Raw genomic sequence first — 17935 nt, 5'->3', positions numbered from 1 at the left:
ACTGACCACATTTCTTCACCTCAGGTTCAATCCTCATTTGGCATGCTAACACCATAGCCTCCCTTGAAGGAGGTTTTCTGTTCCTCTGTCTGATTATGCAAGTGGTTTCTTCCGTTTCCCATGCTGTATCTATGAGAAGGGAAACTGTGGTTTGTCACAGCATTGAATCCTCAGTCTGTAGAGGCCTCACAAAATACTTGAGATTTTGGCTCATGGTCAGCAGTTCCAATCCATAGTCCTTTGGGCACATTGTCCTGGAGGAAGCTGCTTACTTTAGGATTGCCCAGAGCAAAGAGAAAAAGGAGAAACTGGAATCCCCAACCCTTGCACCTAGTGACCTCACTTCCTTCCATAGGCCCCACCCCATAAAGGTTCCACTATCTCCCAAGGCCACCACGGGCTGGGGACAAGGCTTCAACATAGAAGTACTTCAGGGACACTCGAGATCCAAACGATAGCACATCCTAATCACTATCTGCTAACAAATCAATGGACCAGGGAGCAAATCGGAAAAATGACCGGCGCCAGTTGAGTTAAAGGTTTTTCTCTAATTTATAAGTAAGTAAAGGCTGCTGGGGCCGGCTCGTACAATGCTCCATTCTGCTATGTAGGACAGATTCAAATCACTCAGAAGCAAGATGTGTAATGCATTTTAGATGGACAAGAAAAGGCAAGGTATTCAAGGCCGGGGCTCATCTTAGCCCACCGCTTCCTCTATGCTGAATTTTTATTATTATCAGAAGCACAATTTGAAAGCAGAGTGACACCTCTTTTAATTTTCTCACACTGGTAGTCATTGATCAGCATTCCTAGCTTGAGAGGAAATGCCATTAAATTCATGAGGGGAGTATATTGAAGCTGCATGGCATTCAAACGCTGCTGGGAAAGCTTAGTTACCAGAGACGATGCTGCTGGTCTTGCTGAGCAGCTATGTTAAACACTTAAATCTGTAATTTTCTACTGGAGCTTTTGGGAAAAACATTCTCTTTCTCTTTATCTCCCCCCCTCCACATCTTTCAGCAAACCTCATTATCCTTCTTATGACCTCGTAGGCATCTCATTTTCTGTTGGCTTGTTTGCAAGTTTTAAAATATTAACTGCATCCCCTGATTCAGGAAGGGTTGCCTGGCTACTACTCTATACTTTTCAGAGTATAAATTTTCTGACCTCATCATTTCTACCTTGAATAAAGGAATTTAATGTATTTATATAAAAGCCAGTCATAATTAAAACCTCTTATCTTTATTTTATATACTAATTGTTATTCTCATTTGGGAGACCAAGGGTAATACACATGGGAGAATATGTATTAATTTTTAATAATGTTGCAAGTAAATTAAAATGAGGTTATAATGTGTCCATCACCGTGGAATTGGGGAATGGTGCTGGTGAGCTCAGGATACCAGCTTTTAAGAAATGTGGGAAGGAAAAAGAGTAAGATCAGAGCAAGAAAGAATGGATAGTCGGCCTTATTAATGATCTTTATAAATTATCTAGAAATCCATAACAGTGAAAACTTTGTAGCTGACTGAGGCCTATTGATATAGTGAAATACTTAATAGTCATGACTATAAGAAAATTTATTCTATGACTTAAAAAATCATTACTGTGCAGTAAATCCAAGGCATTGGATGTGTGTACTTCTGGGCAGAAGTCAATAGTGCATGAAATAACACCTCTATTCTTTAGGGCACTTAAATATTAAGTAAAGAAACACAGAAAGCAGTTGACCTGTTTTGGTAATTAGTAAGGTAAGTTTTAGTTGGGGATGTTACACGAAGTTTAGTAAGACTTCTCAGAGCCCTTAATATAGTAATGAGAACAAGGACGTAATCATAAGAATCGATATACTACGCAGTGGCCTCCAAACTTATTTGAAGATTATCTTCATTTTCTTGTCTTCATGGTTGTATTCCTGTCTATGGAGAAATAATGTGAACTTGTTAGACTAGCCTGGAATACAACATGGAAAAAAATGGACTTTCTAAAAAAAAAAAAGGCAAATCCATAACAGAAAGAATTTTAGATATCTCCTTCTTCAATATTTACTAAAAGCTTCACACTGAGAAACAGCATGATGCCCCATCCATGCAGCTCCACCATCCAGAGCCTCTTGACATCAGCAGCATCTCCAATGGCCAAAGGGTGATGAAAGGGTGAACGAAACATGGTTTATCCATGTAACATACATTGATCAGCCATATTAAGGAATGAACTACTGATATAAGGTGTACTGTGGAAGAATCATAAACACGTTGTGTTAAGCGAAAGGAGCCAGATGCCAAGGCTTGTGTGGTTCCAATGATAGGAGGTTCAGAGCAAGCTCCTATCAACGAAAAGAAGAACAGGGTTGCCTGGGGCTGCAAGGAGAATGAAAAATGACTCTCCCTCCACAAGATGACTGTCTGCTGACAGACAGTGGTGACGGCTTTACGGCATCATGGATATACTAAAATTCACTAGATTACTTTAAGAGGGTGAGTTTTAGCATTGGTATATGAATTTGTTTCAAGTAAAAACACCCACCACCAACAAAAACAAAAGCAAATTCAGGCTGGGTTATAGTCCCAGGTTGCTTGTGTACTTAGCATGCACTAGGCCCTGAGTTCAGTCCCCAGCACATGCACAAAATATAAATGAAAAAACAAATCCAGCACCCACAGCACTGGAAGGTAAGACTTCCTGTATCGAAGAAATTGACAACACAGCTATTTCTTGTCAAGTATATTTAATGAAGATACTGACTGTTATTTACAGAAGAGATATGTACATACAATTCCTGCACATTCAATGTAGTCTAATTGTGAAAACAGAAAAAAAAATGTACTCCAAAATTTCATACTGAATAAAATAAATAAAAAGGAATTATTTGGCACAATGTCTATTATGTAGCAAATAAATAACTCTATACCATTGATCACATGACCTATTTACAATCTATCTGAAAGTGCAAAACAATTGCTGAAAATTAAGAATTTTGTAATAACATTTAAGTCCAGAAAATATGTTTTTTATTTCATCAGTAACAATAAATTTGTAGAGGAAAGGTTTTTTTTAATGCCCAGGAAAATATTTCAATTTTGAAAAATGTTTTGTGCATATTGTGCTCTTCTGAAATGTTATTTTCTATCTTAACGCTGGCAATATTAAGAACCTTAGTGTTTCTTAGTGGAATTCTTACATATGTTATCCTGATTTGTAAATTTTTTAAAGTTACAGTGTAAACATATTATTTTATAGATCATTCATAAATCACAGACCAAATAGCCATAATATTTCATAGCATTGTGGTGAGGTTCTATTCCTTCAGAGGTAAGATTCTGAAGATAAAAGAATATGACCTATAATTTGGACTTTTGTGGTTTCCTCAATGCCCTCCCCAGACCCCATGCCCCAAGTCAAGGTGCTAAGTTTAAAAAAAATCATTCAATTATATCATCACCAATGTATCTAAGTCAAACCCACCCATGGCCCAGTTTCACACTGCAAACAGCCTGGAAAGGGATGTCAGGGGCTTGATGTAGCCCTTGCCAATGTTATTTCTTCATGTGAGCCCGACGATGGCATGGCTGGGAATGAACGAGGGTGACTATAACTGAGGATTCCTAAGCTACGGCATGTCAGCGTTACACAAGTCAAATCCTTCTTGCACTGTGTGGTTGGAAAGCTGGATGTGGCCCTGAAGGGGGAGTCTCAGAATGTGTCTCTGCTCATTCTGGAGACTTCTTAAGTGGCAACACAGTCAGTAGTAGCATACAGGGCATTTTTGAAAGATTGTGGACTGGAGAACAAACAACATTCTGGGCACTTGCCGTGTCTATGGCCTGCGAGGCTCTAATCGGTGTGACATCTGCGATAAAGTCCTCTGGTTGTCAATCACATTTAGTTGCCGCACATAACTCCGGACATCCTGATGGTTTTTATTAGCTTGAGCGGCATCAGGATCTGGTAAAAGAATGGCAGCAGAGTTGGTATTGCATAATAACATCTGCACAGAAGATGCAGCTTTATCTTCCCCACTGACTTATGACATTTATCACAGATTCCCCGGGCTCCACCAAGACCTTTCCACACACTACATTCACTGAAATATTTCTACTTGGTTGGTCCATCTGCTCCCTTCTACCCTCCAATTTTCTTTTCTTGCCTGGAATCATCTCTTTTGATCATTTCCTTTGCATTGCACACTGGAAAAAAAAAAAAAAGGCACCAAATAAAAAGGGAAGGCATCTGTCTGATGGCCCTGGTGACAGATGAAAATTGTTTTCCCTTCCCAGCCTACCTCTGTTCTCACACTCTGTCTCCACCTCCTTTGATCCTGATGAGGACTAATGTCAAAGACAGAGTTTCGTTAGCAACTCACAAAAGCACTTAACACCTGGACTGAACTGAAGCAAGCCAGTGGGCATCAGGCCTGGGAGGCCCCTTTGCTTACACACATGTATGGAACTACTTCAACTGTGTGCCCCTAGGCACAGTCTGGACTGGGGAAAGGCCACCTTCTGGCTAAATTGATGACTTCTAGTAAACTTTGCTTCTCTGACATGACTTGCTCTGAATACCTGCTAACCATTCTATTTTGATGTATTGATGCAATCACCTGGGCTATCAAAAAGGTAAATGGATTTTATTCAAACCAGGACTCCAAGGAAATCTAATGCCCATAGTTCCTACATAGAGAAAGAGGAAAGCCAGATTCAACAGCAGAGTGGAAAACTGGAGACACAGAACCTCGGCAAGTGGCTACCTAGCTCCTGAATGTCGTCCCCACATAGGAATTTATGTCCAGAGCAGCCAGGTCTTTCCTTTGTTCTTCTCTCCCTCCCTTCCTTCCTTCCTTCCTCCCATCCTCTCTCCCTCTTTCCCTCCCTCCCTCCTGCCCTCCTTCCCTCCCTCCTCCCTTCCTTCCTTCCATCCTACCTTTTTCCTTTCTTTCTTTTTGAAACAAGGCATCTGCATTTCTCCTCTGTAAATTTCCCTGAATTTTAGATGGAGGCTCTCCATATAAAGGACAGGCTGTTTATACACAGCCCAACCCTCTGCTGTAATCTGAGGGTCACAGACTGTCCTGGGGATCACTCTTTTCTCTAGTAGTACACAGGAGTGGCCAAGCTGGAATCTGGACTCTGGACAGAGTTCTCTCCTCCCACCCCAAGGCTGCGCTCCAAAGTTCACTTGCTCCTGTTAGATCCACCCACCACTCCACAAGACAATTAGGAAGCCATCTGCATGAGGGGCTGAAGGGAGTGAAGCAGGTCAGAGCCCAGAAAGCAGAGACAAGCTACCACGGGCCCTGCTTGCTGCAAGAAGAAACTCATCAGTATAATTATCACATAGAAATAATACCACAGTGAACCACAGAACACATTGTGCTTAATTCCCTTGGCTTCCCACTGGCAGTGTGCTCTGCGTGTACAATATACTATAATTACATTGTATATATCCCCACAATGTTTATGAATCTATTCCTATAGCTTTATCTATAGATTGTTGACTTCAGAGCCGAGCAGCTGCTGTTTACCAGCAGTTGCTGATCAGTTCAACAAATGCACTGGAAATTAAAAAAAAAAGAATCCCCTCACTTCTCTCAAGGATGTGGAAGGATGCAGAATTTACTGTCAAAGAGGATGGTGAAACAAACCTGGTTCTACCGTGGCTCCTGTTTGGTTCTGGAACCTCTCCCACAGCTCTGAGCCCTCTCCAGCACACAGAACTTTGCATGTGATTTCGAGGATGCTTTGGAATCCTCTGAAGGGACATGGATTCTAGATTACAAAGCCTGTTGTAACTGGTACTGTTTCTCCTCCTTTTTGGCCGATTTATGGCCATGTTTATTATACACATAGTAAATTACTCTAGAGAAGGATGTGAGACACTTGAATTCTGGCAGAATCCATGTAGCAAGGGTTGGTAACATGCAAGACTGTTGTCATTTTTAGAAACGAAAGGGCACAGTTATTTGAATTAACTTTTTCAAGCTCTTCTCACTCCCTAAGCCAAGATTACTTTCTCTAATTGTTTTTTTTTTTCTCTCCTGAACATTAAAAAAAAAAAAAAAAAAAAGAACAGTGAGTAGTTGTGGCATTCTATGTTAGCAAGCTCTGGCTTTGGGCCAGATCTACACTACAAAGAACATACCACTGTGATTATCAAAACAAGAAGCTGTCAGTCTCTGAAGACAGGACCTACTGGAGAGGATGGTGAGGTAGGTGCTGTCACGTCTGTGTTATCTTGGCGTGTGAGTTAATATGCCAATTCTCTCAAATGACTCACATCATGACATTAGCACAAACCTTCCAAGGCTTCGCCTGCTCTCTCCCAAACCAGGCTGAAGGAGCAAAGCTCTAGTCCTTATCCTGAGTCCTAGGTCAGAAAGACAGCAACACCGACCCAGTGTGGCCAGCTGGTATGACAAAGAAACTTACCTCCCAACAGTTTAAAATGGTCATTTGTTAATAGTAATATGTTATACCTATGAAAACACTGGTGTTTATGACATACGCCCAACATTTAAAAGGATACCTGGGAATACCAGAAATGTTATGTAGAATCCTGCCGTGGGACTTTTTGCAAATGTGTTATAAACAATGCATTTTTGAGAGACAATAAATATTCTTTTTCTCAGTTTATAAATGATAGCTCTGACTCACCAAGGGCTGCTAAGTTTCTCGGCATTGAGTAGTGAGTCACATCAAGAGAGGCACGGAGGCAGGCTTTTGTGGGCCTTTGCAACCTACCTGTTCTAGCTACACCGGGATGAGCAAATGAATTTCCTTCAAATTCACTCATTAAAATAATATTCTGACACGTATTTTCTTGTGCTACAGCAAAGTAAATATATCTTTGTCTTAGAACAGCAAAACAAAGTTCTTAAACCCAAGGCACATGTGTCAAGACACAGTCAAATGCTATCCAGACTCCTAGAAGGTCTTGAAGGTCTCATTAAAAAGGACTTAATCCCCCCATGGCCACGACAGCATGCAGAACTTACTGAAGGGCTGGCTCCTGTAATACCGCACTGCTCTGGCAGTATTTGCAATCATGCGCTGTAAAGAGTAAGAACAGAAAAGGGAAATGGGAGTCAGTTTAGTGTGTAATCCCCATGGTGGGGGGATCATGATTTATTCCAGCAACACTTGGTATCACAGGAAACAGCATGTTCTGGCATGTTGACGATCTGAAGGCAGCTGGTCCATGTGTAACTTGCACAGTGACGTTAACGAGGCATGCTAGTACAAAGCATTTGCAGGTAACAAATATTCACGACTCGGTGACACAGCTCTTTGTCTCAGTGTGTGCCTACTCCTCACCTGGTAAAAATGCATCTGACACTGTCCTTTGATGCTAAGAAACCGCTTCCACCATCCTTTGAAACTATCTTGGATCTGAAAGAAGGTTAGCTTTCAAGTTTCTCCCAGTCACCAGCAGTGAGGTGGTAGACTACATTGTCTGAACAGGAAGTCCGAATATTCTCCTCATAATTGCTGCTCACTGTGCTTTCCTGACCTTTTTAAGTCTCAGCAAAAGTATGTTTCCAACCAAATTCTGTTTTCCTTTCTTCTTTGTTTTGACCTCCTCATTTGTAACACCGCCATAGCAGCATTGCACTCGAAACGAAACTCAAAATGGTAGGGACAGAGTAAAAACCGTGTAGATGGTCCACTCAAGGAGTAAACTCCTTACTATTTCCGGGCATTGCCTTCTGATTTTATAAATATATATGTATATATCAGGCGTATACCTGATAACAATAAATAACGATGTAATAAAAATGTTTTTTGAGACAGGGTTTCTCTCTGTAACAGCCCTGTCTGTCCTAGAACTCTCTCTGTAGACCAGGCTGGCCTCAAACTCAGACATCTTCCTGCCTCTCCCTCCTGAGTGCTAGGATTAAAGGTGTGCACCACCACTGTCTGGCTAGCCTTCTGATATTTTAAAAATGAACACGCAAATGCATTTAAGAAGTAAGTCATACTCTGTAGGTATATTTTAATTTTGGTTTTTACTTTCACATTGCATTGATTATTTTCCATGCCATTTACACTTCAAAGATTCTCTAAACAGATCATAACTCAGTTGGCCTTTGTTAATTTGGTCAGTAAGCGATCTTAATTTCCTTGACGTTTTGGTTGCAATAAAAATGTAAAAGAGCATGTGTGTGTGTGTGTGTGTTGAATGCAGACACAGAAGAAGTGCAAGGGGCTGGGGAGTGTAGCTTCGTGGGAAAGCACTTGCTGAGCAGATGAGAGACCCTAGACTCAAGCTCCAGAACTGAAAGTCCAACAAAAGGACAGACACCACCATGAAGGCTAGGAACAGAGACCCCAGACTCCCAAAGAGAGAGACAGGCGAGACCTTCTCACTGGTCTTTAGCCAGGATGTCCAGTTTTTGTTTATGGCACTTGAACAGTAGCTTGGCTTTGAAGTTCCTGCTTATGTTCCTGGACTTTGCTTCTCAGATTCTGAGGGAAACTCTGCCGAGATAGTAGATGAATTGTCCTATCAGCAGAAAATTGAAAAGGCTCCATCCAGGGAGAGTGACTCCCCACCTTCTAAGGAGCTATGTAAATCCAGTCCCCACTTTTCTCTCTTCATAGGCCCTGGGCTTACCAAAGTATAAGAAAATGACTTTGAGGAAATAACAGGAGGGTCAAGGCCTTGCAAATGTGTACACACGAGCATCACATTGTGCACTTCCGGTTCGCTTCTCTTTGGGGTGGGGTGGGGGGGTGTTGTTCTGGCAAGCAGAGGCAGCATGTGTCTGCTCGGGATGCTTTCTCACACACAAAGACGCCATCAGAAAAGTCGTTCAAACTTTACTTTCATAAAGGATCCTAAAAACCAGCAGGACTGTTATCGGCAAGAGAAATAAACTACAAATACCTCCAAGGAAACGTGGCATACAATGTATAATTAGCCTCTGATATATGGAGCCCTAGAATAAACAGTAACTATGATAATTTCCCTGCTAATTTACTTTAAGCTGTTTTTTCACTCCTCAAAAGGCTTTGCATCGGAAGGGCACAAGTATATTCCATGTAGAATTATTGTAATTCTTCAGATATTGAATGGAGTGTAATTACCGAAAACCCCGTGAAATGCTGCCAGTATGCCCCTCTGAAGAATAATAAAACAATTAGCAGGGGTCAGAAACCTCTTCCTATACCATTTTGTGGGGAGTAATTGTTCTGCTTTTTAGTTCTGAAAGATAAAACATCTCCTTCTGACTTGAGTTTTAGACTACTCTTTGTAGCTATCCTCTGAGGGAGGCTTCATAATTTTTAGCTCATTATGTAGTTTAAAATGTGAGAACAATTGTTCAAATCCGTAATTTCTAGCCCCGAAGTTCATTTTACCTTTCCAAATCTTTGATTAATTTTAACAATGGTTTTAATTTTGACGTATCCTTTTAATTGTATTGCCAAGATAACTTCAGAATCCAAATTGGGCTTTATAAGGAAGTCCATTCTTTCTCTAGGTGAGGTCCACACAGTAATGTTGAATGGTGTGAACTCAGTGATGAAAAGGGAAGCCACTAGCCAATGTGTACTTATAGAAGGTTTTTCAGGAGGCAAAAAAAGGGGGAATTTACATGATATTTTAGCTCTAACCTCTTCTGCATCTATTGACACATGCAATATTTAATGTGCTACTGAGACTCCAAGAATCACCCCCAAACCATCTCCAGGGTGCATGACGCCTTCTACAGCCTGCCTATAAGTCACAGCTTCCCAGTGTTTGAGTGCGTCCAGCAGTGGGAATGATCACCTCCAAAGTCAACCTTCTCATCGATAAACATGTTTGACCTGGAATTTCATTGCTGGTTGGAGTCAGAAGTATTTATCTCTTTCACCCACTGAGCTCTGAAACCTTAGCAAACATGTTAGGTTAAATTCCTCAAACACACAGACAACATCCTCCTTAGGTCTTCCTTATTCAACCTACACACCCTGATCATTCAGCAGTTTCCTTCCTTCCTTCCTTCCTTCCTTCCTTCCTTCCTTCCTTCCTTCCTTCCTTCTTTCCTTCCTTCCTTCCTTCCTCCATCCCTTTTTCCCTTTCCTTTCCTTTCCTTTCATTTACTTCTCTCTCTCTTTTTTTTTTTTTTGTGAGACAGGGTGCTCCTCTGTGTAACAACTCTGGCTATTCTGGCACTCGCTCTGTAGACTAGGCTGCCCTCGAACTCACAGAGACTCACCTACCTCTGCCTCATACCCGGCTGTTCGAGTTTCTAATGGGACAATTTTGCTTCTCCTAGCCAGTTTCTACTGTGGCATCTTAGAGCACAGAAAAAAATCCTTTCCTTGATCTGGCTGAGTTATACATCTAAGTCATAATTTGAATAAAATGATGTAGCTGACATCTGTTGGACTTCGGAGAATTAAACCTCACCGCCCGGCTCACTGGGCTGCAGCCTGGATTCAGCATTCTGCTCTGCCTCTGATTTTGAGGACCAAGGTGGAGGACTTTACATTCATCTCTACTAAAACATACCTAGTTAGTCTTTCTGTCTTTTGTGTTCCAAAGACCTCACTCGCCCCGTGTGTCATCTTTGGTGGCAGACAAGATTATCTGTGGCTGTGCTCAGCTGAGGCTGGCCAAAACTGAAGTCAAAGAGACCCAGGTTTCATTATCCAACTGCCATAATGGGGAGGGAGTAAACAATTACATCCTCGGCCTGGAGGTCTTGCCAGAGCAGGTTAGCCTGGCTGGAGCCGGCCAGGCAACTCTACATCATGCCAGGCAGGGAGAGAAACGCTTGACTGCTCCAGAGCAGAATGTCAAACACTTTTTCCACCCTGGAAAAGCTGAGGATTAGAACTCCTCTGTACAGCTGGTTTATTACCAAAGCGATTGGTAATTTGGGGTGAAATGTGAGAACACCTCCCTCAGAAGATGTTCCAAGTCGGCGGGGTGGACAGGCCGGAACCCCTTGTCAGAATCGCTGAAATGATTCTCCCATTCTAAGTGTGGGCTGCCCAAGCTTGTTTGCACACTTAGTGTGTTGTTTGTATAGTGCCCAACTTGCAGGGCTGAGAGATGGACCCAGCTGAGGAATTCTCCCTGGGATGAGCATTTGCAGAAAGCTCACAAAAGAAAACAGTGGTGGTGTATGGAAGACTCTGGAACCACACTCAGATATTAATTTCTCTTTATAGCTGAAGACAGAGGCTCAGAAACAGATGTCCTTTCTGGGGCCCAAGAGAATAATATGGAGACCAACTGTGCCTGTGTTTCACCTCTGGGGTGATAAGCCAGACACAAATGTCCCTTAAACTCTGAGGCAGATATTTATCCTTGGATCCAGTGAGGTTTGAGGTGCTTTGTTCATGGCCTCAGCCTCACCCGTCTGCTACCCTGTGGGAGCCTTTTGGGAGCAGGCTCGCCCAACCAGGTCTTCCCACTCACATTTCCATCCCCATGTGGACCTGCAGCTGCTTGCCAGGCCTCTATGCTTTCCAGTCTTCCTGGTTTGTTACTACTGTCTCTTGGCCCTGCCGGAGCTCCCTATGCCTCGTGTTGCTGAGGAGATGCAGGCTTATGTGTCTAGTGTTCAAGTTCAGACTAGCAGGCCTCCAGGCAAGGTCACCTGACACTGTTACAGGCTCAGACACCACCAGTACAGTCTCTGGCCTTAGGCCATTTGGCTTCTCAGCTAGGAGCACCCTGAAGAGCGGCTCCTGGGAATCACGCCCCTTCCAGCAAGTGTCTGTTGGAGCAGTTTTTGCCTCTCCTTCCACTGACCGTGAAGATCTTGATCCTTCTTCTTATTATTTTGATTTTCAAGTAAGATCTTGCTGTAGTCCAGGCTGGCTTTGAACTCCAGTGCCAGGATTCCAGACATGTTCCACACCCAGGAGCACCGCTGCTCATGTTTGCCAAGCTCTCTTTTCTCCTCTGACATTTCCTATTCTGACTGCATTGAATCTCTGTCTCTATGCTTATCCAGTACAGGCCCTCTATCAATCCTTCCATGATTAGCATGTATAAATAATATCATTTATACCTAATAGTTTTATTCAGACTGCTACATCTTCAGGGCACAATTTTCCTCCCATAAGAAGGTATAGAAATACACAGTCTCTCTTCTACAAAGTTTATGCCCATAGAAGCAACCACTGGTTGTATACAGTAAGACCCAACTTCCTGGAACTCAATGGTGTGCATTCCTGAAGGAGTCTAAGCTTTATCCCCAGTGGAGGATCTTTATTACCCAAAGGATTTGTGACAAACAGACACACATGTCTAACATATATAGCATTCACAGTCTATTGTACATAGGAAGGTCACGGGAGATCACAGCTCAGGCATACATGGAGTAGTGTATGCATCTCTGCACACTGAAGGAGACTGGCAGGACACTGAAGGACAGACAGAGTACCATGGGGTGGGGAAGGGGAGGAATAATGTCCTTTCAGGAAGAGAAAGCTAAGGGAAAGACACCCTGGGTCAAAACTCCATTTTGTGAAATGCAAAAAAAAAAAAAAAAAAAAAAGGACACCCTTGTAAATTCAATTTCTAACAAATAAAAAAATGCTTTTGAGTATCTTGTTTTTGTCATAGAATCCCTTTCAAATGTCCTTCCTTATCAATTTCCCAGTGACCAAAACAGACAAGATCCCTTGGTCCATGGCCCTTGACTTCTAGCATGGAGGACAAATGAGGAAAGCAAAGATAACCATCTCGGATGGTAAGAACTGCTCTCCAGGCTGGGCCACCAGTCAGAGCGCTTTATGTGAGGGAGCAATGGTAAATGGGAAGTCAAGGTCACCCCTTCAGAGAAGAAGCATGGGGTCAAGCCTCAACCATGAAAGGAGCCAGATACCTGAACACCTGGGAGAGAAAATTCTTGGGCAAAGGTGACAGCTAGAACAAAGAACCTGAGGCTGGAAGAGGAAGAAAGAAGAACAGTTCTGCCAACTTGGGCTATGTACAGAGCTGAAGTCTGAGATGATGCTTGACGGGTACTTAGGGTTAGCAAGTCTGGATCCTATTGTGTGATTGTATGTAATTGTAATGCGATTTCATCTGCTGCTGACATGGTTGCAGGAACTTCTCACCCAGTAGCTTCTCTGGTGCATGTCTTATGATTCCCATGACCCCTGTTTTAACACCATTTGCTATCTTTTGTCAATTTTTAATATTCCGTGTGTTTTTATCTTATCTTTACAATAGCATCTATTCTAAAGGACAAGGACTACTTTGTAGGTGTTTTTTTCTTTTTTTAAAATTTTATTTCCTAGTGAAATCCTTTGCCTGGGCGTTCTCCTATGTTCCATTACTTTGAAGCATGCTCTTTGGAAAATCTGCACTCGTCTTGGTCTGTGAAGTCTCTATAAAGTGTAAGTTCCCAAAGTATTCCTATAGTTTTCCTTTGAATTGAAAAGGTCTTGGGGACCAGGCAGATTTTTACCTAAAGATTTTTTTCCATAGCTCCAGGTAACAAAACCAGTACTCCACAACTGCATTTTAGAACATGATTGGTGTTAGAAGTCACACTGTTGCTAATTATACAATGGCATGCCTAGAAATGCCAAACTGAAAGGCTTCACAATATTTCTCTTCCTTAAGAAGCTTCTGTTCATGTTTCCAGAAGTCTAGAAGTTTCCCCCGTGCTTCTCGTTCCAGAAAAAAAAACTGACTACTTCAAAATCTTATTCATAAACAAATATACCTAAATCTGGCTGTGTCTGAAATGGAACCAACCTTCCAGTCCAGCAGCAACTGTACCTATCAGCGCACTTTCTGCAGCCTGGAATAGTGGCAGCAGACCAGCATGTTAGCTTCTAATCCATAGCTGGTCTACCTTCTGAGTGTTATAAATATTCATACATGCCACAGAAAGCTATAAAGGTATTTATTCAAACATTTTTGAATACCCCTTTATGCTTTCCCCAAAAGAAAGGATGCTTGAGAATATTTTTTTTTGCATAAGGATCAAAGTGAGTTCTCTCTTTTGTTCATACTCATAGACCCTGAAAACCAATTGTAACAAATTCTCTAATCCTTATTTCATACCTCAAGGGTGAAGATACTCAAAAAACAAAAAAAACAAAAAAACAAAAAAAAAAAACCAAAAAAACCAACCAACCAACCAACCAACCAAAAAACTTAGCATTAGCATGCTGGTTTGCCATACCCTTGTGAGGCAAGCACCACAGAAAGGCATTGGTGTTGCTGCCTGCCCTGGTGACTTCTGCCCCTGTCAGGAGTTCCCACTGAGGACAGTGCCCAGCAGGTTCACACAGACTGCCAACTCTGCTCACACCTGGTCCTTGCTGATGGATGACTGATAACAATCCAGAAAAGAAGATGCAACCTTCTCCAAAACACATAAGTGGAACCATGGATAACAGTGATGTGGTAGGGCCAAGAGGAAGGGTGGGCTGATTGATGGGAGAAAATGTTGGAAAGCTAGCCAGTATTGACTGTCAATGATGATTGATAATGCCACATTGATCAGTCAGTTTCAGAAAGCCAATTAAATCTTTTTGAAATTCTATTTTATTTTCTAGTAACTTCTAACTCGTGCAAGAACATTTCTAAAATCAACTATCTGGTAATTGGATTTATCAAATAAAATAAAACTTAGAAAATTGAGGTCCAGAGGACTAAAGGAACTTTCCAAAGTCTCTCCCTCTCTCTCTTTCACAGCAACAGAACCCTTGATTTTTGAATGAGGCACACTGAAACCCCAAATGAGGCCTACGTTTTCTAGCCTTCCTTTCATGTGATGAATTTTTTTAGCCACTAAAATATAAGTGGTGAGTAGAGCTTCTTCCCTGGCCTTCGTGGGAAAAAGCATACCTTCCTTCTTCACAGCTGGGATGCGGATGTGATGGCGCCCCATCATCATGGACCATGCGATATGAGAAGCAAGCTGAAGCCAGAAACCTTGACTGTTCCTCAGAGCAGAGCTGCCGTGTTTACTGAAGATTTTGAAGTGAAAAGACATAAACTTCCTGTGCTTCTAACTTATCATAATGATCTTCGGCCCATCATTAATTTAGGCTTGTGCATTGTAGCCACGGTACTAGCTTAACTAACCAGTGGCTCTTAAACACACATGGCCACCGGGAGAGCAGAACAGTTAGGACCTCCTTGCTTACTGCCTAGCAGGGAGCAGGGAGCTGCTATGGACCTGAGGTACAGCCTACTCCTGGGTCATCTTGACTTTCCCTCTGCAGGCTTTGGAGGGGACACAGCTCTAGGCACTCACAGACAACTCTCAGCATCCCCAGACGGCTGGCTCAGTGTACGTTGCCATCACTGGCTTGCTCTGGACCATGTCCTCCATGTTAGGTATTAAGAGTGTTGAAGAACGTCAACTCTTCAGGGAATGCTGGGTGTCACATCTTTGTGCCCGAGTGTATTTTTATAGCTCAGCGGTCAGCTTAGCTGTTTCTTGGTCTTAGAATGTTCCGGATAAGTGATCGAGGAGGCACTTTTCCTATTTGCTAAATCATCCACTTTGGGAAAACAGGCATTTGTCTTTCTTTCTCAAAAAAGCTGGGGAATGTTAGCTCTCTATACTAACAGGTCAGCAAGGAATCACTATTGCCCCATGGGTGTCTTTGCTTAGAGTCTTAAACCTCTGAGGTTTAAGACAGTGACTTAAACCATACTTCCTAATCATCAGCCCATACGACCAGGGCTAAGCCTTAGCCCACAACATATAGTGGGGTGTTTCAAATTCTCCCGAAGACATACACACTAGCTTGATTTCAAGAAACAATCAGAATTACAGGTTTCTGACATACAGAAAGACTCATGCACCATGGACCATCCATCAGCATGGCAAAAGCAGGCATGGGCCCCATTTTCTGTTGGAGAAATAGACTCACACAGAGGGTGAGGAGCACAAGGACTGAGCTGAGTGTGGATCCAAGTGTCTCCTGAGTTCCAAATCCAGGGCCACATTCACACTGCAAAACAATCTTGGGCAGATGCTAACCCCTTGGGGGAAACAAAGCCCTATCACTCTGTCTCTCCAGGCGACATGCAGCCCAGGGGTTCGGAGACAGTGTGGCATTCCATTGACATGGACTGTGTAGCTAAAGAAAGTCTCTGGCACGGTCTGCCTTATTGCTTCTTGGAAGATAAGAACATAAACTGCACAGCACCTTTGCCAGATTCCCTCTTCTCCGGATAGGGGCGGGGTGGAGGAGGACAGGCTGGAAAACACTGACTATGAAGGTGCCAGTTTCACATTTGTTACTGACATTTCATTGTTGTTGTTGTTGTTGTCGTGGTCGTCATGGAGATCTCTGAGTCCCCTCTCTGAACTTGAGTGAACTTTATGAGACTAAGCAATACACACTTAGATTAATACCCTGCAGTAAAGATGGGCTGCAGCCCTGCCTTTTACCTACAAGCGCTCAAGTCAGCCTCGGCAGATGAACGTTTCAAAGGCATCCTGGGGCAGTCTAGCTGCACAAATCTTACCGAACAACAAGGAACCCAGAAGTCACTCTTGAACATTCGTGCATTTGAACAACAGGCAGCAGAGGGAGAGAGGCACCCGGGCATAAAAGCCAGCTGCTGCTGGGAGCCAAGGTACAAATACCATTCAACTCCACAAAAGAGAGCTGACAGCCAAAGAGGGAGCCAATTTGAACCAAATGTTTCAAAACTCCATTCTGTATAACTACCTTTGTAACATGGCAGCATACACAGACGCTATTTGCCTGATTAGTACAAATGCAAATGTTATTTTTAAAAAAAACATTGTGGTTAAGGTTATAATACCGCACGTACCATTTTTTCAAAGTTTACTAGATTGTCAATGAACGTCTTGTTCCCCTCATGAGTAAATGTCATATCTGTAAAGAAATAAAAGCCACATTCTAGTCACTAACGGAAATATGTCATACTAAGAAAGTACAATAGCACCATTAGCATATGCGGGTGGATTTGCATAACACTGCCATTGAAAAAGCTGATAATAGTTTCTTTTATGTTAGGTGTTTAACTTTCCAAATCACTTTACCTGAGGTTGGTAAAATCCCTCACATAAATCCTTTTCCCTCCCAAGGCTTCAAAATCACAGGCTTTTCATACCACCCCTTCCCACCTTCCAACCCTTTCAGGACACTAAGGCCCAAGAGTGGGAATCACAGGGGGTAGAAAGAAGGTCTTTCAGTCAAACAGCCCTCTCAGAGGGTGTCGGTCATCCCTCCTGCCTGGCCTGGGTGTGTCTTCAGCTTACCTTTAATAAGCAAGGGCATGAAAGGGATGAGGGGGGGATCCAGTTTAGCTGCCGTCAGCCTGTAGGCCCTGTGGTTTCTGGAAGGATCCTTGGGAGAAACAAAGTGTTGCTTATCAGTGATGAGTGAGACATACCACACCCCCTTTTCAACCTCTCAGCATGCATAGCCTCGGCATCCCACAATCAGGTGTTTGGGGTGAGATGTAACTACGGAAGCAAGGCAGATTTAAACAGGTTTGATTGGTTTTAAAACAACTTCACAGAGGGGTGAGACAGTATTGTGTGTTTGTTTCCATTCTGGTTTGAAGGAGCCTACAGGAGCCAAGGGGAAGCATCGCTCTCAATGCAAAAAACAACTGTGTAGAACAAACCTCTACAGATTCCCAACTCCCTGGAGCCCCACCTCCTTCCCGAAGGCTGGCTCCCCACCCCATCCCCTACCTCACATAGCCAGTCCTAACTCGCCCTCTGAACCATCCCCTGCCTCCCAGCAAGACCCATTCATCCCGTTCCTGACTGGTAACACCTCCCAGACAACGGGGAGACATAATTTTGGCAAGCCAAGAGATGTAGCTTCCAACACCTAGCCAACCTGAGCTGTGTTAGGTAGGAACCTATTAAACTGCTTTTCTAAGTTACACAAATTGACCTTATGTGGGACATAAGTCCTCTTTAAGTTAGTTCCTGAGGGTGTCATTCATTAGTCAGACATGCTTGTTTTAGCAG

General features: G+C 42.8%; 1 protein-coding gene across 4 annotated transcripts in view; it reads right to left on the bottom strand.

The window, feature by feature from the left end:
• Positions 1-2709: 2709 nt before the first annotated feature.
• The window catches only part of Rapgef4 (Rap guanine nucleotide exchange factor 4), a 269226-nt gene continuing 254000 nt past the window's right edge, over positions 2710-17935 (bottom strand). For 2 of the 4 annotated variants that reach the window (XR_004944679.1, XR_004944680.1), the window contains 4 exons: positions 17210-17297; positions 16759-16823; positions 6992-7046; positions 2710-3945 (listed from right to left, as the gene is read on the bottom strand). Coding sequence is in view for 2 of the 4 variants with exons in the window: in XM_036183312.1 (XP_036039205.1) it covers positions 3818-3945; positions 6992-7046; positions 16759-16823; positions 17210-17297 (336 nt within the window). In the remaining 2 variants the exon portion in view is untranslated. The remainder of the gene's footprint in view (positions 3946-6991; positions 7047-16758; positions 16824-17209; positions 17298-17935) is intronic. The other 2 variants (XM_036183312.1, XM_036183313.1) reach the window with 1 other exon arrangement.

The sequence above is a fragment of the Onychomys torridus genome, chromosome 4 (genome assembly GCF_903995425.1).
Source record: "Onychomys torridus chromosome 4, mOncTor1.1, whole genome shotgun sequence".
Taxonomy (NCBI): domain Eukaryota; kingdom Metazoa; phylum Chordata; class Mammalia; order Rodentia; family Cricetidae; genus Onychomys; species Onychomys torridus.
The sequence above is the reverse complement of the archived record's forward strand: the minus strand, read 5'-3'. Positions and strand labels throughout refer to the sequence as shown.